At 42.9% G+C, this 27,376-nt stretch overlaps 1 protein-coding gene and 1 pseudogene across 1 annotated transcript in view; one reads left to right on the top strand and one right to left on the bottom strand.

Moving 5' to 3' along the window:
• Nucleotides 1-3,217: 3,217 nt before the first annotated feature.
• PRKAR2A (protein kinase cAMP-dependent type II regulatory subunit alpha) overlaps nucleotides 3,218-27,376 on the top strand; it is an 84,663-nt gene continuing 60,504 nt past the window's right edge. Inside the window, exon 1 of the mRNA XM_059077068.2 lies at nucleotides 3,218-3,761. Within this exon, the coding sequence (XP_058933051.1) occupies nucleotides 3,509-3,761 (253 nt within the window). The 5' untranslated portion in view covers nucleotides 3,218-3,508. The remainder of the gene's footprint in view (nucleotides 3,762-27,376) is intronic.
• Nucleotides 16,661-17,021, bottom strand: LOC131764084 (small ribosomal subunit protein uS10-like; annotated as a pseudogene).

Below are 27,376 nucleotides of genomic sequence, written 5' to 3' on the forward strand. Positions count from 1 at the left end.
AGGCTAATGGACACTTCTAAGGCAAAATAGAAACTGATGGTGGTACATAATAAACATCCAGGTAGGACTGGACCAAGGAGCTGGCATGTAGAGGTGGTCAGGTGACCAAGAGGTCCCAGGAGATGTGTGGGGGACTGGAGGGGCATAGAGAAGCAGCCCCTTTGGGCAGAGAAGAGGGAGGTGTTCCTGCTGGGGCTGAGTCCCCTATGTAGGTAGAGGGCAGAAAGTGTAAACCAGGGGGCCTGGGCCAAGAGCAGGCTGTCTTCCAGAGAAGTCGGGGCGGGTGGGTCCTTAAACCCCCAAATCTTCCTCCTGGAAGGAGAGGAAAAAAACCTTTTAAATAATAAACCTGTCAAGAGTACATGAAATGGGGCAGGGGAGGAATAAATGGGGAGATTGGGGCTGACATAAACACACTACTATATATAAAATAGATAACTAATAAGAACCTGCTGTGTAGCACAGGGAACTCTACTCAATACTCTGTAATAGCCTATATGGGAAAAGAATCTGAAAAAAAAAAAAAGAGTACATGAAACAACTGTTTCATTGGAAATAGCAGTTGGTACCCTACCCATGTTCATTTTCACTAGACTCACTGCTGTTGGACTAGACATGTGCCCCACCTGTGTTACTCAGCATAGTTGTGAACACTTCTGAGAACTGGCCCCATCGTGTCCATGTCTGCCTGAGGTTGGTGGTGTGGCAGTCTGTGCAAGATGATGACTACATGCTGGGTAGTGAGTAGGACTGGGGTAGGCTGAGTGCCTGTCAGGGCTCTAGGGCCTCCTTTTCTCTACCATGTATGCTGTATTTCTCTTGCTTTCAGGGGTCTCTGCTCTTGACCTTTTCTAACCACCATTACTTGTGTTGGCAGCTGTTTCCCAGTTACTGGCTGCCTGTGGGTTTGGTTGCCATGGTAACCCCAGTGGTGCAGCTGAACAGGCTTGAATGAAGGTGGTCCTCGAAGTGTAAGGGTAGAAGATGGGGGCTCAGGCCCCTCGTATTCTCTCTTGTTCCAGGGCCCTATTCTCTTGCCAGCTCAGCTGGGCATTCATGAAGGCGCTTGGGACTCCCCTTGCTATTGAAGGGTTTCCCAGAAGGGGCAGAGATAGATCCCTGCTCTGGGGACCAGGTGCAAGGGGAGGGAAGTCAAGTTGGACCTGGAGGCTGGCTCTCCATCCTTACTCTGAGGCTGGTCTGTGGAGACAAGGAGCAGCTATGGGGTTCCTGATTTCAATGGCCCTCATTTCCTCCAGCTCTAAGGATGCCTTTGAATGCCATGTTTGCTAGATGGATGGATGGCCAAGCTGTGGGGTATCTGAGAACAAGTCAGGAGGAGCAACCTTCTGGCAGAGGCTGTCATGGGTTCCTTGGAGTGACGGGGAGAACCTGCCTGCAGCCAGCTCTGTTCTCAGTCCTGGAGTAGCCTCCTCCTACCCTATTTTGCAACTGAAGTTGGAGTCCTAGCTGTACAGGTGCCCGTCCCCCTGTCAAACATGTAAAGCCTGACAAATGGGCAAACTAGAGAGTGGAGTTGTGAATTTGCCTTTCCAAAGGGTTAGTGGTAGGACTGCTTGAAGTGGGTCAGATCCCCAGGTGTGGCAGTGCAGTGGGAGTCCCATCCAGGTTTCCTGGGTATGGGCTGACTCCTGGAAAACTTGGAAGGGTCAGTGTACCCACGAGCAGAGAAGAGTTGAGGTACTCTGTCCCTCCAGCTCCTCATTGCTCATCCTTGGTGAAGTCTTCATATTCTGAGATCAGAAGCATAGCTTTGAAGCAAAGGATCTCAGTTCTGAGCCTGAGGTCAGGAGAGCAGTTTCACTGGCTCTTCTTGCTGTGTGGAAAGTTATCATTCATTCATTCATTCATTAAATCTTCTCCAAGACTGTGCAGTAAGGACCCAGCAGGGAACAAGTTGGACACTACCCCTTCCCTAACAGAGTTGATGGTCCAGGACTCCTCCCAGGAGTCAAGAAACTTGTTCAGGGAGACACTGCTGTTTAGAATCACAGGCTTACCTGGCCTAGAGCTTGGGTGGCTTCTGCATCAGTGGGGATCGGGTATTCCTGCTTCTAGAAGCTCAGTTCCCAGAAGCACTGAACTCCTGGTTGTGTGCCAGGCCAATATGAGAGGTCCAAGTGGGGATTTTAATTAATACTGGGTAATTACCAGGTGGAGCTTAACCATCCCAAATGCCTTATAGGTTCCCAAGGCTACCTCTAGTCACTTTCTGGCTGGGCCCAGCAAAGAGATGGAGGACTTTGTCCTATGCCTACTGGGGCTTTGGTCAGTACCTAGGCTGTGGTATGGACGTACCAGGAAGGTTTCCACCTTTTTCTATTCCCTTCTAATCTGGTGTGGGTGAAGGGGCAGCTTGGGAAAAGCATGGCCTCTCCAGTTTGCCTATGCCCTCTCCCCAGGGGCAAAGGATAACAGTGCCTTGTGGTCTGCTCAACACCATCAAGCAATGCTGGCCCAGGACCCAGGGTGGAGTATGGGGAGAGTAGGGGTGTGCACACCTAGTCCTGGGAATCCTGGTGGGAATGCTCAAGAGGAGAAACAGGCACAGTGGTCGTTCCTGCCCTGGGCCTTTATTCCCTTTTCTCAAGGAACATGTTTGGCCTACTGAGTTCTTCCAGGCTTATTTATCTGCCTTTGGCTCCCAAATTACTATATCACTGAAACTCCTACTACCTACAAGGGCTTCCTCCTTTGATATCTCACAGACCTCCTGCCGGACTTCTGAGGGTCCTGTGGTCATGCCACTATGCCACCCAGCGGTCAGGGTGGTTCTGAATTTACCATGCCTTTGCTCTTGCTGTCCTCTATGCCCACATTGTCTCTCCTCCAGATCTTCCTGTGGTTAGATCCTGCCCAGGCCTCGGAGTCAGCTTGAATGTCCCCCCCTAAAGTGGGCCCTCTTGTTTTCCACCATAGCCGGAACCACACCGGGGTGGTAATGTGCATGCTTGCATCTGGCTCTCAACTGTGTCCCTGGAGCCTAGTAAGGGCTGGCAAACGGTTGGATCTTAAGAGTGTATTGAAAGAAGAAATGAAAGGTGAGAGGCAGTAACGACGCCGCTTAGCGGGGAGACCACTCATTTCCCGCCCCTGGACCGGAGACTGCCCGCGCAGCCGGGTTGGCGGCCGGCCCACTGGCGCACGCGCACTGAGGGCCGGCGCTCGGTGGGAGCGCGCACGCCCGCGGTCGCGTGCGTCACAACCCGGGCTCCCGCCCAGCCCATCCAGCTTGCCCGCTTGTCTGTGCCCGAGGCGGTGGTGGCTGCCTAGTGACAGCGGCGGCGGCGGCGGCACCAGGCCAGCCGGAGCAGCGTAAGGTGGTGCGGCCCGGAAACGCACACCCGGACAAAGGGCGGCGTGGAGCGAGGAAGACCCGACCCGGGTCGCACGTGAGGGGACCTCGCGGGCGCGGGGCGAGAGGCCGGCGTGAGGGAGCGCCCAGGCGGTGGCCGCCGGCGGCCGGGTCCCGCCTGCCGCCGCCGGCATGAGCCACATCCAGATCCCGCCCGGGCTCACAGAGCTGCTGCAGGGCTACACCGTGGAGGTGTTGCGGCAGCAGCCGCCCGACCTCGTCGACTTCGCGGTGGACTACTTCACCCGCCTGCGCGAGGCCCGCTCCAGAGCCTCCACCCCGCCCGCCGCCCCTCCTTCCGGCTCCCAGGGTCTAGAGCCCGGCCCTGGCCTTGTCGCCGATGCGATCGCGGACAGCGAGTCGGAGGACGAAGAGGACTTGGACGGTAGGCGGAGGGCTGGGCCGAGGTTCGTGGTGGGGGAAACGGAGGGAGCGGTGCCGAGGGTCTCTAGAGACCCAGGAGGGGCTGCTTGGGGCCAGGCCCGCAACACTGGGCCGTGGGACCTTGGAGCCCTCGAGCGGAGTTTGTCCGGATTCTCCCAGCCGCTGGCGTGAGCGCGGCGTGCGCCACTTCCAAATTGAGCTCGGCGGTCCTGCGAGCTCTAGAGCGCACAGAGCGAGTTGTGAGGTTCAGCTCGAGGGAAACGTGCGCGCTTTCGGCCCGCGTGCTGGCGCGGGGCCCGAGGGGCGTGGAGCCTACGGCCGCCTCGCCTCTGCTTGGAGATCTTTCACGCAGTTTCGTTCCGAAGAGAACTTTCACATTCACTGATTCGTATTTCCTAACCAGGAGGGTAACTTTGGAAAGAATTCATTTTGTGAAAAGTTATTGTGAAAAACTTTAAGCATAGACAAAAATAGAAAAGGTGAAATGAACCTTCTATATGCCAATACCCACATTACACAGTTGAAATATCTGTCACAAATGTTTCATTTGTACCTTTTTTTTCCTCCTTTGCTGAAGAATTTTAAAGCATATCCCAGTATTTCACCCTTGAATACTTGAGTATGCATTTCTTAATGTTGACCCTGGGTATATGTGTATATATATATATGTATATATGTGTGTGTATATATATATATATTTTTTAATGTGGCTAAAATGACTGGATCAAATTTGGTGAGGGTAAACAATAACTTTTTTTCGCATCTGGGGTGCAGGAAAGAAGACAAGTAACACTTGTACATCTCATTTAAGCAAGATTGTCAAAAAGCATTTCCATTTTCCGTGATTGCTTCAACATAGGCTTTGTCAATTTAATAGAATTACCCTACTTTTGAACAGCCAGAATTTAACAAAACAATGAAAACATTTGAGAGGCAAAGTTAGAGTCTTAGTGTTATTGGATCATACTGAAAAAGAAACCCAACAACCTAGTTCTGAGTTGAATCCACATTCAAGTTAGGCTGGCAGAGAGTTAATTATTGGTCATCGCTGTTGGACGTTGTAAGCTTCAGTGTTCTGGACAACTTCCCTAAGTTTATTCATGCTAAGAGTGGAGATTTCTCTACCGTGTTTCCCTTGACTTAATGCACATTAAATTATGGGTTTTTCACCTTAAACCTGGAAATAAAATTATTTTCCAAATCTCTGTCACAGAATTGCTTTGTGGTCTAAGACAAGCTGTGGAACCTGTTTGATTTCAAATTTACTTATCTTTAAAATAGAGTTCGTGACAACAATCTCAAAACAATCTCAACAATTTCACTGTCATAACAACAAATCATAAAGCTGTAAGTTGCTTTGCAACAATTTTTATTTACACAAAACGTTAGTATTTTAGCTATTAGTCCCAGATGAGTAAAACAGAGTTTTCAAGTTTTGTGTTATGTCTTCATTCTTTGTCATCTTTAATATCTTTTTCAAAGTTGAATTGTCTTAAATCCCTGTAACCCTGTGCTTTATTTTATTGGTATTTAAATTTTTTGTTAGTTTATATCTCTTCAGTGACTGTGCTAAGTATATTATAGAAATCAACACAAGGTGAACTTCCGTTTACAGATAATAACTTAAAAATACATGGCACACAGTGAGATACCACTTCACACCCATGAGGATGACTATTAAGAAAAAAAGAAAGAAAATTTGAGGGTTCTAATTCCTCCCCATCCTTGTCAGCACTCATTATCTTTATTATTATAGCTAGCCTAGTGGGTAGGAAGTATTATAGTACCTCACTGTAGTTTTACTTTGCAGTTCCATAATGATGTTGAGCATCTTTACATGCGTTTGTTGGTCATTTGTGTATCTTCTTTGAAGAAATGTCTATTCTGAGCCTTTGTCCATTTTTTAATTGGTTTATTTGTGTTTTTATTATTAAGTTGTAAGTGTTCTCTGTATATTCTAAACAAATCCTTTATCAGATATATGACTTTAAAATATTTTCTGTCATTTAGTGGGTTGTTTTACTTTTTTTTTTAACATAAATTTATTTATTTATTTATTTGGCTGTGTTGGGTCTTAGTTGTGGCACGCGGGATCTTCGTTGTAGCATGCAGGATCTATCACTGCAGTGTGTGGGCTTCTCTCTAGTTGTGGTGCGCGGGCTCTAGAGCACGCAGGCTCAGTATTTGCAGCGTGCGGGCTCTCTAGTTGTGGCGTGCGGGTTTTCTCTCTCCAGTTGAGATGTGTGGATTTTCTCTCTCCAGTGTGGTGTGCAAGCTCCAGAGCATGTGGGCTCTGTAGTTGTTGTGCAGGGGCTCCAGAGTGTGTGGACTCTGTAGTTTGCTGCACAGGGGCTCTCTAGTTGAGGCGCGTGGGCTCAGTAGTTGCCCTGTGGAATGTGGGATTTTAGTTCCCTGACCAGGGATCAAACCCATGTCCCCTGCATTGAAAGGAGGGTTCTTTACCACTGGACCACCAGGGAAGTTCCACTTCATTCTTTTATATGTGGATATCCAGTTGTTCCAGCACCACTTATTAAAAAGACTATTCTGGGACTTCCCTGGTGGCACAGTGGTTAAGAATCTGCCTGCTAGTGTAGGGGAAACGGGTTGGATCCCTGGTCCCGGAAGATCCCACATGCCTTGGAGCAGCTAAGCCTGTGCGCCATAGCTAGTGAGCCTGCACTCTAAGCCTGCGAGCCACAACTACGGAGTCTTTGTGCCACGACTGCTGAAGCCTGTGCACCCTAGAGCCCACGTGCCACAACTACCGAAGTCCCTGTGCTCTAGGGCCCGTGTTCTGCAACTACTGAAGCCCGCACGCCTAGAGCCTGTACCCTGCAACAAGAGATGCCACCACAATGAGAAGCCCATGCACTGCAACAAAGAGTAGCCCCTGCTCACTGCAACTAGAGAAAGCCCGCACGCAGCAACGAAGACCCAACACAGCCAAAAAAACAAAAAAATGCAAAAAAATTAAAATAAACAGACTATTCTTTCCCCAGTTGGTACTCTTGTTGAAAATCAATTGACTGTAAATGTGAGAGTCTGTTTTGAACTCTCAGTTCTATTCCATTGATCTATATATCTGTTTGTATGCCACTACTACACTGTCTGATTACTGTACATTTGTGGTAGTTTTGGAATCAGGAAATGTGAATTCTCCAACTTAGTTCTTTTTCAAAGTTGTTTTGGCTATTTGCAGTTCCATATGAATTTTAGGATTAGTTTGTCAATTTCTGCAAAGAGGCCATCTGGGATTTTGACAGAAATTGCATCGAATTTGTAGATTAATTTGGAGAGTATTGCCTTTTTACAACGTTAAGTCTTCTGATCTATGAGTATGGGATGTCTTCCCATTTATTTAGATCTTCTTTAATTTAGAAATTAAAGAACTACAAATGTTTGATTGGTTCAATATGGCGGAATAGAAGGACGTGCTCTCACTGCCTCCTGCGAGAGCACCGGAATCACAACTAACTGCTGAACAATCATCGACAGGAAGACACTGGAATTCACCAAAAAAGATACCCCACATCCAAAGACAAAGGAGAAGCCACAATGAGACCATAGGAATGGTGCAATCACAATAAAATCAAATCTGTAACTGCTGGGTGGGTGACTCACAAATGGGAGAACACTTATACCACAGAAATCCATCCACTGGAGTGGAGGTTCTGAGTCCCACGTCAGGCTTCCCAACCTGGGGGTCCGGCAAAGGGAGGAGGAATTCCTAGAGAATCAGACTTTGAAGGCTAGTGGGATTTGATTGCAGGACTTCGACAGGACTGGGGGAAACAGACTCCACTCTTGGAGGACACACACAAAGTAGTGTGCGCATTGAGACCCAGGGGAAGGAGCAGTGACCCCATAGGAACCAGACCTACCTGCTAGTGTTGGAGGGTCTCCTGCAGAGGTGGGAGCGGGGGGTCTTTGTCTTACCATGAGGACAAGGGCACTGGCATTAGAACTTCTGGGAAGTACTCCTTGGCGTGAGCCCTCCCAGAGTCTGCCATTAGCCCCACCAAAGAGCCCAGGTAGGCTCTAGTGTTGGGTCGCCTCAGGCCAAACCACCCACAAGGAGGGAACCCAGCCCCACCCATCAGCAGACAAGCGGATTAAAGTTTTACTGAGCTCTGCCCACCAGAGCAACAGCCAGCTCTACCCACCACCAGTCCCTCCCATCAGGAAACTTGCACAAGCCTCTTAGATAGCCTCATCCATTAGAGGGCAAACAGCAGAAGCAAGAGGAAAGTCCTGCAGCCTGTGGAACAAAAACCACTTTCACAGAAAGATAGACAAGATGAAAAGGCAGAGAGCTGTGTACCAGATGAAGGAACAAGATAAAACCCCAGAAAAACAACTAAATGAAGTGGAGATAGGCAACCTTCCAGAAAAAGAATTAAGAATAATGATAGTGAAGATGATCCAGGACCTCAGAAAAAGAATGGAGGCAAAGATCGAGAAGATGCAAGAAATGTTTAACAAAGACCTAGAAGAATTAAAGAACAAACAAACAGAGAGGACAATACAATAACTGAAATGAAAAATACACTAGAAGGAATCAATAGTAGAATAACTGAGGCAGAAGAATGGATAAGTGACCTGGAAGACAGAATGGTGGAATTCACTGCTGCGGAACAGAATAGAAAAAAGAATGAAAAGAAATGAAGACACCCTAAGAGGCCTCTGAGACAACGTTAAACGCAACAACATTCACATAATAGGGGTCCCAGGAGGAGAAGAGAGAGAAAGGACCTGAGAAAATATTTGAAGAGATTATAGTCCAAAACTTCCCTAACATGGGAAAGGAAATAGCCACCCAAGTCCAGGAAGCGCAGAGAGTCCCATACAGGATAAACCCAAGGAGAAACGTGCCGAGACACGTAGTGATCAAACTGGCAAAAAATTAAAGACAAAGAAAAATTATTGAAAGCAGCAAGGGAAAAATGACAAATAACATACAAGGGAACTCCCATAAGGTTAACAGCTGATTTCTCAGCAGAAACTCTACAAGCCAGAAGAGAGTGGCATGACATATTTAAAGTGATGAAAGGGAAAAACCTACAACCAAGATTACTCTACCCAGCAAGGATCTCATTCAGATTCGATGGAGAAATCAAAAGCTTTACAGACAAGCAAAAGCTGAGAGAATTCAGCACCATCAAACCAGCTGTACAGCAAATGCTAAAGGAACTTCTCTAAGTGAGAAACACAGGCGAAGAAAAGGACCTACAAAAACAAACCCAAAACGATTTAGAAAATGGTCATAGGAACATACATATCGATAATTACCTTAAACGTGAATGGATTAAATGCTTCAACCAGAAGACACAGGCTCACTGAATGGATACAAAAACAAGACCCAGGGCTTCCCTGGTGGTGCAGTGGTTGAGAGTCCGCCTGCCGATGCAGGGCACACGGGTTCGTGCCCCAGCCCGGGAGGATCCCATGTGCTGCGGAGTGGCTGGGCCCGTGAGCCATGGCTGCTGAGCCTGCGCGTCTGGAGCCTATGCTCCGCAATGGGAGAGGCCACAGCAGTGAGAGGCCCACATACTGCAAAAACAAACAAACAAACAACAAAAAAAAACCAAGACCCATATATATGCTGTCTACAAAAGACACACTTCAGACACATACAGACTGAAAGTGAGGGGATGGAAAAAGATATTCCATGCAAATGGAAATCAGAAGAAAGCTGGAGTAGCAGTACTCACATCAGATAAAATAGACTTTCAAATAAAGAATGTTATAAGAGACAAGGAAGGACACTACATAATGATCAAGGGATCAATCCAAGAAGAAGATATAACAATTATAAATATATATGCACCCAACATAGGGGCACCTCAATACATAAGGCAACTGCTAACAGCTCTAAAAGAGGAAATCGACAGTAACACAATAATAGTGGGGGATTTTAACACTTCACTTACACCAATGGACAGATCATTCAAACAGAAAATTAATAAGGAAACACAAGCTTTAAATGACACAATAGACCAGATAGATTTAATTGATATTTATAGGACATTCCATCCAAAAACTGCAGATTACACTTTCTCCTCAAGTGCACACAGAGCACTCTCCAGGATAGAACTCACATCTTGGGTCACAAATCAAGCCTCAGTAAATTTAAGAAAATTGAAATCATATCAAGCATCTTTTCTGACCACAGTGCTATGAGATTAGAAATAAATTACAGGGAAGAAAGATGTAAAAAACACAAACACATGGAGGCTAAACAATTCGTAACTAAATAACCAAGAAATCACTGAAGAAATCAAAGAGGAAATCAAAAAATGCCTAGAGACAAATGACAATGAAAACACGATGATCCAAAACCTATGGGATGCAGCAAAAGCAGTTCTAAGAGGGAAGTTTATAGCAATAAAAACCTACCTCAAGAAACAAGAAATCTCAAATAAACAATCTAACCTTACACCTAAAGGAACTAGAGAAAGAAGAACAAACAAAACCCAAAGTTAGTAGAAGGAAAGAAATCATACAGATCAGAGCCGAAATAAATGAAATAGAAACAAAGAAAACAATAGCAAATATCAATAAAAGTAAAAGCTGGTTCTTTGAGAAGATAAACAAAATTGATAAACCATTAGCCAGACTCATCAAGAAAAAGAGGGAGAGGACTCAAAACAATAAAATTAGAAATGAAAAAGGAGAAGTTAAACAGACACGGCAGAAATACAAAGCATCCTAAGAGACTACTACAAGCAACTCTGTGCCAATAAAATGGACAACCTGGAAGAAATGGACAAATTCTTAGAAAGGTATATAACCTTCCAAGACTGAACCAGGAAGAAATAGAAAATATGAACAGACCAATCACAAGTAATGAAATTGAAACTGTGATTAACAATCTTCCAATCTCCAAACAAAAGTCCAGGACCAGATGGCTTCACGGATGAATTCTGTCAAACATTTAGAGAAGAGCTAACACTCATCCTTCTCAAACTCTACCAAAAAATTGCAGAGGAAGGAGCACTCCCAAATTCATTCTATGAGGCCACCATCACCCTGATACCAAAACCAGACAAAGGTATTACAAAAAAAGAAAATTACCAATATCACTGATGAATATAGATGCAAAAATCCTCAACAAAATACTAGCAAACAGAATCCAACAACACATTAAAAGGATCATACACTATGATCAAGTGGGATTTATCCCAGGGATGCAAGGATTCTTCAGTGTATGGCAATCAATCAATGTGATGCACTGTATTAACAAATTGAAGAATAAAAACCATAAGATCATCTCAATAGATGCAGAAAAAGCTTTTGACAAAATTCAACACCCATTTATGATAAAAACTCTCCAGAAAGTGGGCATAGAGGGAACCTACCTCAACATAATGAAGGCCATATATGACAAAACCACAACAAACATCATTCTAAATGGTGAAAAACTGAAAGCATTTCCTCTAAGATCAGGAATAAGACAAGGATGTCCACTCTCGCCACTATTATTCAACACAGTTTTGGAAGTCCTAGCCATGGCAATCAGAGAAGAAAAAGAAATAAAAGGAATACAAAGTGGAAAAGAAGAAGTAAAACTGTCACTGTTTGCAGATGTCATGACACTATACATAGAGAATCCTAAAGATGCCACCAGAAAACTACTAGAGGTAATCAATGAATTTAGTAAAGTTGCAGGATACAAAATTAATGCACAGAAATCTCTTGCATTCCTATACACTAATGATGAAAAGTCTGAAAGAGAAATTAAGGAAACACTCCCATTTACCATTGCAACAAAAAGATAAAATACCTAGGGGTCTTCCCTGGTGGTGCGGTGGTTGAGAATCCACCTGCCGATGCAGGGGACACGGGTTTGTGCGCCAGTCCGGGAGGATCCCACATGCCGCGTATCGGCTAGGCCCGTGAGCCATGGCCGCTGAGCCTGCGCGTCTGGAGCCTGTGCTCCGCAACGGGAAAGGCCACAACAGTGAGAGGCCCGCGTATCACAAAAAAAAAAAAAAAAAAAAAAAAAAAAGATAAAATACCTAGGAATAAACCTACCTAGGGAGACAAAAGACCTGTATGCAGAAAACTGTAAGACATGGATGAAAGAAATGAAAGATTATACAAACAGATGGAGAGATATACCATGTTCTTAGATTGGAAGAATCAATATTGTGAAAATGACTATACTACCCAAAGTAATCTACAGATTCAATGCAATCCCTATCGAATTACCAATGGCATTTTTTATAGAACTAGAACAAAAAATCTTAAAATTTGTATGGAGACACAAAAGACCCCGAATAGCCAAAGCAGTGTTGAGGGGAAAAAGCGGAGCTGGAGGAATCAGACTCCCTGACTTCAGACTATACTACAAAGCTACAGTAATCAAAACAATATGGTACTGGCACAAAAACAGAAATATAGATCAATGGAATAGGATAGGAAGCCCAGAGGTAAACCCACGCAGCTATGGTGAACTAATCTATGAGAAAGGAGGCAAGGATACACAATGGAGAAAAGGCAGTCTCTTCAATAAGTGGTGTTGGGAAAACTGGACAGCTACATGTAAAAGAATGAAATTAGAACACTCCCTAACACCATACACAAAAATAAACTCAAAATGGATTAGACCTAAATGTAAGACCGGACACTATAAAACTCTTAGGGGAAAACATAGGAAGAACACTCTTTGACATAAATCACAGCAAGATCTTTTTTGATCCACCTCCTAGAGTAATGGAAATAAAAACAAAAATAAACAAATGGGACCTAATGAAACTTAAAAGCTTTTGTAAAGCAAAGGAAACTACCAACAAGACGAAATAGAAAATATTTACAAACAAATCAACAGACAAATGATTAATCTCCAAAACCTGCTCATGCAGCTCAATATTTTTAAAAAAACCACCCAATCCAAAAATGGACAGAAGACCTAAATAGACATTTCTCCAAAGAAGACATACAGATGGCCAAGAAGCACATGAAAAGCTGCTCAACATCACTAATTATTAGAGAAATGCAAATCAAAACTACAGTGAGGTATCACCTCACACCAGTTAGAATGGGCATCATCAGAAAATCTACACACAAACAAATGCTGGAAAGGATGTCGAGAAAAGGGAACCCTCTTGCACTGTTGGTGGGAATGTCAATTGATACAGTCACTCTGGAGAAAAGTATGGAGGTTCCTTAAAATACTAAAAATAGTATTACCATATGACCCAGGAGTCCCACTACTGGGCATCTACCCAGAGAAAACCATAATTCAAAAAGACACATGCACCCCAATGTTCATTGCAGCACTATTTACAATAGCCAGGTCATGGAAGCAGCCTAAATGCCTGTCGACAGATGAATGGATAAAGAAGATGTGGTACATATATACGATGGAATATTACTCAGCCATAAAAAGGAACGAAATTGGGTCATTTGTAGAGACGTGGATGAATCTAGAGACTGTCATACAGAGTGAAGTAAGTCAGAAAGAGAAAAGCAAATATTGTAAATTAACACATATATGTGGGACTTAGAAAAATAGTACAGATGAACTGGTTTTCAGGACAGAAATTGAGACACAGATGTAGAGAACAAACATATGGACACCAAGGTGGGAAAGCGGTGGGGGTGGCGGTGGTGGTGGTGTGATGAATTGGGATATTATTGACATATGTATACTAATATGTATAAAATGGATAACTAATAAGAACCTGCTGTTTAAAAAAATAAATGAAGGGCTTCCCTGGTGGCGCAGTGGTTGAGAGTCCACCTGCCGATGCAGGGGACACGGGTTCGTGCCCCGGTCCGGGAAGATCCCACGTGCCGCAGAGCGGCTGGGCCCGTGAGCCATGGCCGCTGAGCCTGCGTGTCTGGAGCCTGTGCTCCACAACAGGAGAGGCCACAACAGTGAGAGGCCCGTGTACTGCAAAATAAATAAATAAAAATAATAAAAAATTAAAAAATAAATAAATGAAATAAAAGTCAGAAATTCAAAAAAAAACTACAAATGTTTTGTGGTTCTCAGAATATAAGTTTTGCACTTCTTTTTGTTAAATTTATTCCTAAGTAATTTATTCCTTTTGGTGTGATTATAAGTGGAATTGTTTTCTTAATTTCATTTTCAGATTGCTCATTGCAAGTGTATAGAAATAGAGTTAATTTTTCAAATATTGACCTTGTATCTTGCACCCTTGCTGAACTTGTTTATTAGTTTTTTAGTTGTTTAGTGGATTCCTTAGGATATTTCCTCAGCATTTTTTATTGCACAGTATATATCACATAACAGGAGGAGTTGGTCTAAATTGCATTAGTGGAACTTTTTTGGGACTTGCTTAACAATAATATTTCTGCAGTTCACATATCTGGATCTTTCCACAGGATTTTGACACTGTTGAACCAGCCCCCTTTGAAACTGCCTCCTTCCTTGGCATCTGTGTCTTTATTCCCCTTGTTCTTCATCCGCCACTTGGCTTCCTTTCTGCCCTTTAAATGTTTGTTGATGTTCCCCCAAATTTAGTTTGTTACCATTTCTCCCTCAGTGAGCAATTCTCCTCTTGAGCATTTTTTTGCTGCCTTGAACCTGAACTTTCAAAGTCAAAACTACAACTTGGTCTACTAGACACACACCTACTTATGCTCATCTTGTTGGTTCATCACCTCTCATTCATCTGTCAAACTCATGAAGCCTAAAACTGATGTTGTTAACCTGTCACACTGCTGTTTCTTCTAATTTCTGCAGCAAGAAACCCAGGAATCAGTCACTTTCTCCTTCTCTCTCTCTCTTTCTCTCATTTATTTTAATGTCTGCCCCCCCCATCTTCTCCTTCCCTACTGTCCCTGCCTTTAGTTTGTTTTTTATTGATTCTTAACTGGATGCACCTGATCATCCCGTAGATCTCCCACTCATCTCTCCTTCGCCCCATCTATTCTCTACACCATCACCACAATCAGCTTTCTTTCCTTTTTCTTCCTTTAAAAAAATTGTGGTAAAATATACATAATGTAAAATTTGCCATTTTAATCATTTTAAGTGTACAGTTCAGTGGCATTAAGTACATTCACAATGTTGCGCAATCACCTTTTTCAGTTAAGTAAACTTTTTCTGAAGTAAAACATGTATGCAAAAGGGGGTACAATCATAAATATGCAGCTTGATTGTTTATAAAGTGTACACACTGTGTATCCTATCAGCTAGATCAAGAAATATCAGCTGGAGGAGACCTTCACATCAAGAGAATACATTTTACATAATTGTAACTGTAAATACAGTTCTGCAATTAGGACAGCTAGCATTTATTAAGCCTTTATTCTGTATTAGTCTCAGTGTTCAGTGATTTATTTGCATTATTTCATTGAATCATCCTGATCTTTTAAGGTAAGGATAATAGTTATCTCCATTTCACAGATGAGGAAATTGAGGCCTAGAGATTATCCAAGACCATATCATAAGCAGTGTTTGACTCTAGGCTGGAGTTAATGTCATTATACTGTTCATATTATTTCATGCCTGAACTGCTTCTCATTTTTTCTTGCCTTATTTATTTTTTACAGAAAAGGCTGTATGCATTTACAAATTTCTTCACATAGATGTCATATTGAATTTTTTATTGTGGTAGAGAATATATATAAAATTTACATTGTAACCATTTTAAAGTATACAGTTCAGGTGCATTAAGTACATTAATTGTTTTGTGTAGCCATCACCACTATTTTGTTCTTCTTTTTCAAGATTGTTTTGGGTTTTCAGGACTCCTTGCAATTCCATATGAATTTTAGGGTCAGCTTTTCCATTTCTGCCAGAAAAGGCCTGTTTTCTTAAATTTCATCTTCAGATTGTTGATTGTGAATATTTATAACTACAACTGAATTTTGTATGTTGATCTTGTACCCTGCAACTTGTAGATTCTTTAGGATTTTCTATATGTAAGATCATATAATTTGTGAATAGTTTTATTTGTTCCTTTTCAACTTGAATGCCTTTTAATTTATTTATCTTGCCTAATTGCTCTGTCTAGGATTTTCGGTAGTGTGCTGAATAAAGGTGACTAAAGCAGGCATCCTTGTCTTGTTCTTGATCTAGGGGAAATTTTTTCAGTCTTCTACCATTAAGTAAGATGTTAGTTGTGGATTTTTCATAAATACTTTCACCATTTTGAGGAAATTCTCTTTAATTCCTAGTTTGTTGAGTACAAACGGGTGTTGGATTTTGTCAGATGGTTTTTCTGCATCAGTTGAGATCATCATGTGTTTTTTTTCCCTTTCATTCTTTTAATATGTGGTATATTACATTTTAATTTTTATATGTTTAACCAACCTTGCATTCTTGGGATAGATTCCCCCTTGGTCATGGTGTAAGTTATAATCCTTTTAATATGCTGCTGGATTTAGTTTGCCAGTATTTTGTTGTCATAATGATTTTTCTCCTGTATTTTGCAAATTTAGTATATTATTATAAATACTAATAATTATTCCCCATTTAGGTTGCCTCCAGATATTTGCTAGTATAAACTTTTAAAAAATGCATACAGCTTCTTTTTTTAAAAAATAAGTTTATTTATTTATTTATTTATTTATTTTTGGCTGTATTGGGTCTTCATTGCTGTGTGCAGGCTTTCTCTAGTTGCGGCAAGCAGGAGTACTCTTTGTTCTGGTGCGTGGGCTTCTCATTGTGGTGGCTTCTCTTGTTGTGGAGCATGGGTTGTAGGCACACGGGCTTGCTTCAGTAGTTGTGGCTCACGGGCTTTAGAGCACAGGCTTATAGTTGTGGCACACAGGCTTAGTTGCTCCGCGGCATGTGGGATCTTCCCGGACCAAGGCTTGAACCCGTGTTCCCTGCATTGGCAGGTGGATTCTTAACCACTGCACCACCAGGGAAGCCCCAGCTTTTTTTTTAACAACTGACAATTTATTGAAATAGTTGATTTAAGCATCTGCAATGATGACTTCAACCTTGATCCCTGGCTCAGTACTGACAAAACTAATCTGTTTAATTATCTCAGAAGGACTGTGCAAATCAATAAGTTGCTTGTGGATGCTCATTTGAAAAAGATCCCAAGTCAGTACCTTTACCACAAGGAGTTTTTCTAAGTAGTGATTCTCATAGTCTTGGTAGACATCCAAACTGATCCTTTCACTTTGAGGTTCTTTTTCTTTGCTCCTCTGATCAAGTCAGCACATGCCTTCAACAGAGATTTACGTTGTGGTTGGTTAGGGTAATTCTAGTTTGGTAATAAATCACCACCTCTGGTTCCATGGGTGATTTTCTGTTATATTTAAGAGCCATGGCTGTGGTGAGGCTTCCTCATACATTTGTTCCTTGGGGAAAGCCAACAGTGGTGAGTTGGGAGCAGAAGCCGGAAGCAAGAGCCGGCAGACCTGAGTTCTGTTGCATCTGTGACTGTATCTTCTCAAAGAGTGCATAAGGTTTTTTTTTTTTCCATTTTTGACTTATTTACCTAGAATAGATTTCTAGAAACAGAATTATTGTGTCAAAAGATACATTTTTTGGCATTTAATAAGTACTACGTGGTCATATTGCTTTTCAGAAGGATTGTTTCAATCAGTATACACAGTTACCAGCAATATATATGAATACCAAATTTGTTGTACAGTTAAAAAAATTAAAATACAGCTGATGTACCCCAGTGTTCATAGCAGCATTATTTACAATAGCCAAGACATGGAAGCAACCTAAGTGTCCATTGACAAATGAATGGACAAAGAAGATGTGAGATACACACACACACACACACACACACACAATAGAATACCACTCAGTCATAAAAAAGAATGAAATAAAACCATTTACAGCAACATGGATGGACCTAGAGATTATCATACTAAGTTAAATAAGTCAGATAGAGAAAGACAAATATCGTATGATGTCACTTATATGTGGGATCTAAAAAAATGGTACAAATGAACTTACTTACAAAAGAGAAATAGACTTACAGACATAGAAAACAAACCTATGGTTACCAAAGGGGAAAGAGGGGAGGGATAAATTAAGAGTTTGGGATTGAAATATACACACTGCTATATATACAAGAGATAACCAACAAGGACCTACTGTATAGCACAAGGGACTCTACTTAATATTATCTTGTAATAACCAATAATGGAAAAGAATCTGAAAAAGAATATGTATATATAATATGTATAACTGAATCACTTTGCTGTACATCTGAAACTAACACAACATTGTAAATCAACTATATTTCCATAAAAATTTAAAAAATACAATTGACATTGTATTTTATGTTAGTTTCAGATGTACTACATGTTTTGACATTTTGCGTACATTATGAAATGATCACCCAAATTTGTTGTACACTTGAAGCACAAGGTATTAAAATTTTTTGAAAAGAATTAACTTTTGGAAAAATTTTCTCAGTGTTTTACTTTCAACTTTATTCATTTTAAGAATGTTGAGGGCTTCCCTGGTGGCGCAGTGGTTGAGAATCCGCCTGCCGATGCAGGGGACGCGGGTTCGTGCCCTGGTCCGGGAAGATCCCACATGCCGCGGAGCGGCTGGGCCCGTGAGCCGTGGCTGCTGAGCCTGTGCGTCCGGAGCCTGTGCTCCGCAACGGGAGAGACCACAGCAGTGAGAGGCCCGCATACCGCAAAAAAAAAAAAAAAAAAGAATGTTGAACCTTTATCTTCATCTAATGTCTGCTTATGTTCAGTGTGGGGCTGTATATTTGAGATTCTTATTTTGATAGAGTTGATAAGAATTATTGAATCCCTACTTTTAGAAGGTGAGGAAGAGAGGAAAGTCAAGGTTCACCCTGACCTGGGGTGAACCTGGTATGATTCTTGGAGTACTAGGGGGATATACTGTTAAAAAAGATAACTAGGTAAAGGAAAAATTATTGTTTCTCTACTCAAGACACTTCTGACACTAACTACCTGGAGTTAGTGCAGACTGCACAGGTTAATGCTCAGTCTCAAAAGACTGCCCTCTACTTCAGATGCTAATCAAAAATCCAGGCCTCCTGTACTCCTGACTGACCAGCTATAAATTTGGGGTTCCCATGACCCCACTTTAAGTTTGATAATTTGCTCAAATGGCTCACAGAACTTAGGAAAGTGCTTTACTTACTGTTACTGGCTTATTATAAAGGATACAACTAGGTACAACGAAATGAAAGAGATGCATAGGTCAAGGTATGTAGGAAGGGGCACAGAACCTCTGTGCCCTCTCCGAGCACACCACCTTCCCACACCTCAGTGTGTTCACCAACCTGGAAGCTCTCAGAACCCCTTCGTTTAGGGTTTTTAATGGAGGGTGCATTACATAGGCATGATTGATTAAATCATCAAGGATGAACTTAATCCCCAGCTCTTCGTCCCTCCCTGTAGGTCAAGGTGTAGGGCTGAAATTTCCAGCCCTCTAATCACAGGGTTGTTCTCATAACCCGTCTTCATCTTTCAAGTGTCACCTCATTAGCATAAACTCAGTTTGGTTGAAAGGGGCTTATTTTGAATAACAGAAGACTCTCCTCTCACTTCTATCACTAAGGAAATTTCAAAGGTTTTAGGAGCTCTGCCAGGAGTCTGGGATGAAAACCAAATATATATTTCTTGTTTTTTTTTTTTTTTTTTTTTTTTTGCGGTACGCGGGCCTCTCACTGTTGTGGCCTCTCCTGTTGCGGAGCACAGGCTCCGGATGTGCAGGCTAAGCGGCCATGGCTCACGGGCCTAGCCGCTCCGTGGCATGTGGGATCTTCCCGGACCGGGGCACAAACCCATGTCCCCTGCATTGGCAGGCGGACTCGCATCCACTGCGCCACCAGGGAGGCTCTATATTTCTTGTTATATCACAATATCAAACTGGGAAATTTAAAAACATATTTTTAATTTTTATTTTATATTGGAGTATAGTTGATTTAATTGACATATAACATTGTATTAGTTTACAGTATATGACATAATTTCATATATATTGTGAACTGATTAGTTAACAGTCATCACCTCACAGGTAAACTTTATTGTGATGAGAACTTTCAAGATATTCTATTAGCAACTTTCAAATATACAATAGAGTATTATTATTTTTAAATTTTATTTATTTTATTTTTGGCTGCATTGGGTCTTCGTTGCTGCACGTGGGCTTTCTCTGCTTGTGGCAGAGTGGGGGCTACTCTGTTGTGGTGCGTGGGCTTCTCATTGTGGTGGCTTCTCTTGTTGAGGAGCACAGGCTCTAGGCACATGGGCTTCAGTAGTTGTGCCATGTGGGCTTAGTAGTTATGGCTCATGGGCTCTAGAGCGCAGGCTCAGTAGTTGCGGCGCATGGGCTTAGTTGCTCTGCAGCATGTGGGATCTTCCTGGACCAGGGCTCGAACCCACATACCCTGCATTGGCAGGCAGATTCTTAACCACTGCACCACCAGGGAAGCCCCTTTGGTGTGGTTTTGATTTTGCATTTCTCTAATGACTAATAATGTTGAACATCTTTTCATGTGCTTGTGGTCTATTGGTATATCTTCTTTGGAGAAGTGTCTATTCAGGTCCTGAGTCTATGTTTTAATTGGGTTATTTCTCTTTTTGTTGTTGAATTGTAAGTGTTCTTTATATATTTTGGATACTAGTCTCTTACCCGATATGTGATTTGCAAATATTTTTCCCATTTTGTGAGTTGTCTTTTTACACTCTTGTAGCACACGTTTTAAATTTTGATAAAGTTCAGTTTATCTGTTTTTTTCTTTTGTTGCTGTGCTTTGAGTTTCATACCTAGTCTGCTTTTTCTGTGTTTCTACCCTAGCTCTCTTCTTTGCCTTCAACAACCACAGAAGTTTCTTATCTCATATGCCTTGCTGTCTCTAGTTCATTCTCCACCCAGTAGACAGGGAGATTTTTTTTAAATGGAGACCAGATCATATCAATCTTCAGTTCAAATCCCCTCATTGTAAGTGGAATGAAATTCACATATCTTCTGTGGTTCACACAGTCCTGCAAGATTTTTTTTTAAAATAAATTTTATTTATTTATGGCTGTGTTGGGTCTTCGTTTCTGTGCCAGGGCTTTCTCTAGTTGTGGCAAGCGGGGGCCGCTCTTCATCGCTGTGCGCGGGCCTCTCACTATCGCGGCCTCTGCTTTTCATTGCTGTGCGCGGGCCTCTCACTATCGCGGCCTCTCTTGTTGCAGAGCACAGGCTCCAGACGCGCAGGCTCAGTAATTGTGGCTCACGGGCCCAGTTGCTCCGTGGCATGTGGGATCTTCCCAGATCGGGGCTCGAACCCATGTCCCCTGCATTGGCAGGCGGATTCTCAACCACTGAGCCACCAGGGAAGCCCCTCTGCAAGATTTGATCCATATTTTTCTCTCTGCCTTCTCTCTCTAGCCCTATCCATCCTTGCCTGCTACGCTTGTTGCCCGGTTCTTTCTCTCTCTAAGTAGTCTGTGATTGCTGTTGGTCTTTCCTGAATCTTTCTTCTGTGGCTCTGACCAGCTGGGTCCTCTTCATTTAAGCCTCAGCTTTAGAGAGGCTTTTCCAGATTGCCCTGCCTAGATTGGGTCCCTCTGTTTTGGGGGTTCAGTAGCACCCCACATGGTTACATTAGAGCTCAAGTAATGATCTAGAGTTCTTATTTGTTTTTTGTTATTTTTCTCTCAATAGAACAGAAGCTCTGTGAGGATGGGGAATTTTCATTTTCTTTGTTTTGTCTTCAGCACTTAGCATACAGCCAGGTCTATAGTGTGTACTTAAAAAGATCTTGTTGAGTACATGAGTGAGTTTATGACTGAGGAGCTGATTTTGGAGACTGCTATTACAGAGTATATTGTGGGAGCACAGAGATGGGAGCTAAGGTAGGAACTAACTGGGCGTCAGTGGTGTTGCAAGCAGCAAAGAGGTCAAGTTGGGTAAGGCCAGTGTTGAAATGATTGGACCCAGCTGTAATTCCAGGGATAGGATAGAGGCTTCAGTGGGGTTGTGGTAGAAGAGGTCAGGTGCCAGTGGGTCAGGGAGTGTGTGTGTGTGTGTGTGTGAGAGAGAGAGAGAGAGAGAGAGAGAGAGAGAGACAGAGACAGAGACAGAGAGAGAGAGAGAGACAGAGAGACAGAGACAGAGACAGAGACAGTGAGGGAGGGAGGCAGGGGCTGCCGAAGACTCAGACAGGGAATGGGGAGTACATTTTGAAAAAGTAAAGAAAGGACCTGGTGGTAGCTTGAAGAAGTACAGGTATGAGGGAAGGTCTTTGGTTTTGTTTTATTAGGTTAGAGTCACCATTAGCATGTCCACATGCAGAGGGAAATGAGCCAGTGGAGAGGTAGCATCTGATGGAGCAAGGTCCTAGAATGGCGTGTGGGGAGGTGGCTTAGAATGGAGAGAAAAACTGCGGACATCTCATATTCAGAAACTGGAGAGGAGCGTTATTTGCTTTAGCTGCTATTTAATTTAAAGGGTAATTTAAGGTTTTACTTCTTTTATTTATTTATTTATTTTTGGCTGCTTTGGGTCTTCGTTGCTGCACCTGGGCTTTCTCTAGTTGCGGCGAGCGGGGGCTACTTACTCTTCGTTGTGGTGCGCGGGCTTCTCTTTGTGGTGTCTTCTCTTGTTGCAGAGCACAGACTCTAGGTGCACGGGCTTCAGTAGTTGCGGCGCGTGGGCTCTAGAGCTCAGGCTCAGTAGTTGTGGCGCACGGGCTTAGTTGCTCCACGGCATGTGGGATCTTCCTGGACCAGGGTTCAAACCCATGTCCCCTGCATTGGCAGGTGGATTCTTAACCACTGCGCCACCAGGGAAGCCCTAAGGTTTTACTTATTTGTGCCCTTGATTCAAGGCCTTGTCTTTTACCTACTTGAATCTCATAGAGGTGAATATTTAAGCTAAGGGAAAACAGTATAGAGGTTTCTCAAAAAATTTAAAATAGAACTACCATATGACCCAGGAATTCCACTTCCAGGTATTTTTTCAAAGAAAAGAGAAACACTAATTCAGAAAAATAAGTGCACCGCTACGCTCAAGGCAGCATTATTTACAAGATAAGGATACAACCTAAGTGCCCATTGATAGGTGAATGGATAAAGAAGATGTGGTATATATTCACAGTGGAATATTACTCAGCTAAAAAAGAAAATGAAATCTTGCCATTTTTGACAACATGGATGGACCTAGAGGGTATTATGCTAAGCAAAATAGGTCAGACAGAGAAAGACAAATACAGTATGATTTCACTTATATGTGGAATTTAACAAATAAAACAAATGAACAAATGTATTAAAACAGACTCAAAGAGAACTAACTGGTGGTTACCATAGAGGAGTGAAGTCGGGGGATGAATGAAATAGGTGAGGGAGATTGAGAGGTACAGACTTTTAGTAATAAAACAAGTAAGTCAGAGGGATGTAATGTACAGCATAGGGAATATAGTTAATAACATTGTAATTTTTTTTTTTTTTTTTTTTTTTTTTTTTTTTTTTTTTTTTTGCGGTACGCGGGCCTCTCACTGCTGTGGCCTCTCCCACTGCGGAGCACAGGCTCCGGACGCGCAGGCTCAGCAGCCATGGCTCACGGGCCCAGCCGCTCTGCGGCATGTGGGATCCTCCCGGACCGGGGCACGAACCCGTGTCCCCTGCATCGGCAGGTGGACCCTCAACCACTGCGCCACCAGGGAAGCCCTGTAATAATTTTTTATGGTGACAGATGGTAATGAGTTACCATGGTGATCATTTTGTAGTGTATAAATATATTATTGTGTTGTATGTCTGAAACTAATATAATATTGTAAGTCAATTATACTTCAAATTTAAAAAGATGAAAACATGTGGTCTGGGGCTTCCCTGGTGGCGCAGTGGTTGAGAGTCCGCCTGCCGATGCAGGGGATGTGGGATAGTGCCCCAGTCCGGGAGGATCCCACATGCCGCGTAGCGGCTGGGCCCGTGAGCCATGGCCGCTGAGCCTGCGCGTCCGGAGCCTGTGCTCCGCAACGGGAGAGGCCACAGCAGTGAGAGGCCCGCGTACCGCAAAAAACAAACAAACAAACAAACAAAAAAAAACATGTGGTCTGCTAGGGCTGTTCTTGCATATTATATTCTCACAATAAGTTTTTCTCATGTATTTTTTCCTGTTTAGCAAAACTTAGTGTATGACTCTGGAATTTTAAAAAAGGTAGGCGTGTTTAGCTTGTAATTTTTCTTTTGCATTTGAGGTTCCATTTAAATGAATTTAAGATTCAAGAATAGATGGCTTGAGTTTTTCTTAGTCCAATACCTGATATCTTCCAGGGAATTTGTTAACAACAGTTTTGAGATGTGATAGCCACAAGATATTGTATGTGAAGACAGTGACTAGTGATGTCAAAATTTGGATAAAGATTTTTTGGATAAACCAGTGGCTGGAGAATTATTGTTCAGTTTGCAGTGTTATAATTAAACACTTTTTTTGAGGCATCCATTATTTTTAAACAAAAGTAAAATTATGATTAGAGGAGAATTTGCTTCATGCTGTAAATAGATGTATTTAACACATTTTGTCATGTTCTTGATGGCTCTTTTCAGAAAGATTATTGAAGCTTTTTTGTTTGGTGACTCCGTGATCATTAACAGGGCAGCTTATTTGTCTTGCCATTACCAGACCAAGTGTCCAATGCTCAACTAATGGGTTGGTTTCTCAACCAGAAGGAGAAGCCCCATCTGGTTGGTGATGCTCCAGGGTTTTTTTCTAGCAATCTGTAGATAATTCTCAGCGTATGGTTCAATTTAATGCATACCAAATTGTAAAAATGGTGTATAAGTCTAGTAGATGAGTGGTATCTGAAATGCTAATAAGTGAGGATGGAATTTAGCACCCTAAAATGAGTGGTCTTGCATATCTTTTTAAATGCTTGTCTTTATTTTTGTAAGTTGGCTAGGGAGTTTTCACAGTTTGTTTTTGTTGAATAATAAAGAATGTGTCTGGTCTTTGTCCCAGATTCCTGGCACAGAACTTCCAAAACTCTTAGAATTTCCCAAGTGATAGGAGTGTTCTTGTTATTCATGAGTCCTCTTGGATCATACCTGAGTTTATGTTTATGAGATGATTCAAGATGGAACCTGGTCACCAGAAAGACCAACCATGTAATCAGAACACTGGGGCTTTGAGCCAATCTGACCTCTGGGGAAAGGTGAGGGGGCTGGAGATGGAGGTTAATCTCGTGGCCCCTGATTCAATCAAATCATATCTATGGAGTGAAACCCCAATAAGGCTCTGAACATCAGAGCTTGGTGGAGCTTCCTGGTAGGTGATATGCTAGGAGGGTAATGCACCCTGATTCCTTTTTTTTTTTTTTTTTTTTGGCTGCATTGGGTCTTGGTTGCAGCACATGGGATCTTTCGTTGCATCACGTGGGCTCTTTTTGGCATGTGGGCTTCTCTCTAGTTGTGGCATGCTAGCTTCTCTCTAGTTGTGGCGTGCGGGTTTCTCTCTCTCTAGTTGTGGCATACGAGCTCCAGGGTGCATGGGCTCTGTGATTTGCGGCCCACGGGCTCTCTTGTTGAGGCACCTGGGCTCTGTAGTTGTGGTGCCGCGGGCTTAGTTGCCCCATAGCATGTGGGTTCTTAGTTACCAAACCAGGGATCGAACCTGTGTCCCCTGCATTGGAAGGCGGATTCTTTTTTTTCTTTTTTGTAATTTTAAAAAATTATTTATTTATTTATGGCTGTGTTGGGTCTTCGTTTCTGTGCGAGGGCTTTTTCTAATTGTGGCAAGTGGGGGCCACTCTTCTTCGCGGCGCGCAGGCCTCTCACTATCGCGGCCTCTCTTGTTGCGGAGCACAGGCTCTAGACGCGCAGGCTCAGTAATTGTGACTCATGGGCCCATTTGCTGCACGGCATGTGGGATCTTCCCAGACCGGGGCTCGAACCCATGTCCCCTGCATTGGCAGGGAGATTCTCAACCACTGCGCCACCAGGGAAGTCCCGGAAGGCAGATTCTTTACCACTGGACCACCAGGGAAGTCCCTGATGCACCCTGATTCTATGAGGAGAGGGCATGGAAACTCTGTGTTCAGGACCCTTCCAGACCTTGCCCTATGTGTATCTTCATTTGGCTAGTCCTGATTTGTATTCTTATTTATGAAACTGTAATAATAAGTATAGTGCTTTCTAAAGTTCTGTGAGTTGTTCTAGCAAATCACACTCGAGGAGTTGTGGGAACCTCTGAATTTGCAACCAGTTGTTCAGAAATGTTGTTGGCCTGCGGACCACCAAAGTGCAACTGGAGTAAGGACAGTCTTGTTGGGAACCATGTCCTTGAACTATGGAATCTGATGCTACTTTGGGTCATTAGCATCAGAATTGTATTGAAGTTTACCAGTTGGTGTCAGAATAGTTTTATATTCCTGTTATAATTCAACTTAAATTGGTGGCCAGATGTGAGTTGATGAGATGATATACCCAAGAAAGGGGGCATGGCTTTTAGTCCTTTCCAGCCTGGGTAATAGGAAATCATTGATTTAGCCCATTTACATTTAGTGTCTATGTATGACAAGGTCTGTACTAGACAAAAAGCGGTAGGAAATTCCCCATCCCTACAACTTAGGAGCTTTTTATGTGATGTAGTAGACATGGGGTTTTTGTGTGCTGTGATAGAGAAGGAATGCTCAGCCCTTGGAATGGCGCTGTCTTCTTTGACAGTACATTGGTGCTGGGTTAGAGATGGGTTTTCTAGGCAGTGTGTACTTTAGAACCAGAGAGATGTCCAGTGTACTAGTGTGGATGGGGACAGGGGGTTGTGGGTGCCAGTGGTTGTTTCAGAATAAGTGACTGTGTTTACTGGCTGGAAGTATGTGTTAGGGCAGTGCTTTTGCAAAGTGGTAAATGGACCACCTGTATAAGAATTACCCTGTCCACCAAGGGGGGAAAGTGGCTGGGGTGGTGGTGGGATGAATTGGGAGATTGGGATTGACATGTATACACTAATATGTATAAAATAGATAACTAATAAGAACCTGCTGTATAAAAAATAATAATAATAAAATTCAAAAATTCAAAAAAAAAAGGAAAGAATTACCCTGTCCACTGGTTCCTCCCGTCCCCTTACAGAAATGCTGGTTTTCTTTTCTACTTTTTTTTTATGATGGAAAATGTCGATTAGTGACACTAGTAAGACGAATAGTGTAATACCCCCCCATCTACTTATCCCCAACTTCATTAACTCGTGGCTAGTGATTCAATTTATAGTGTTTGCTTATTTCTCTTTGGGAGTATTTACCCATTTATTTAATTACTATGCCAGTTTCAAGCTGCCACACAATTTTACTGAACAAGGAGTTAGGGAAAGATTCTCAGAATCAGTTCTCCTGACCTGGGGCAGGGTGGCCCCAGCTCATGACTCTTTCCCACTCAAACCAGCTTCCTCTTACTTTTTAAAAAATTTGTTTATTTTTGGCCGTGTTGAGTCTTTGTTGCTGCACGCAGGCTTTCTCTAGTTGTGGTGAGCAGGGGCTACTCTTCGTTGCAGTGCAAGGGCTTCTCATTGTGGTTGCTTCTCTTGTTGTGGAGCACGGGCTCTAGGTGTGTGGGCTTCGGTAGTTGTGGCACACGGGCTCAAGAGCACAGACTCAGTAGTTGTGGCACACGGGCTTAGTTGCTCCGTGGCATGTGGGATCTTCCCATACCAGGGATTGAACCCATGTCCCTTGCATTGGCAGGCAGATT

Source organism: Kogia breviceps, chromosome 10, assembly GCF_026419965.1.
Source record: "Kogia breviceps isolate mKogBre1 chromosome 10, mKogBre1 haplotype 1, whole genome shotgun sequence".
In the NCBI taxonomy this organism is placed as follows: domain Eukaryota; kingdom Metazoa; phylum Chordata; class Mammalia; order Artiodactyla; family Physeteridae; genus Kogia; species Kogia breviceps.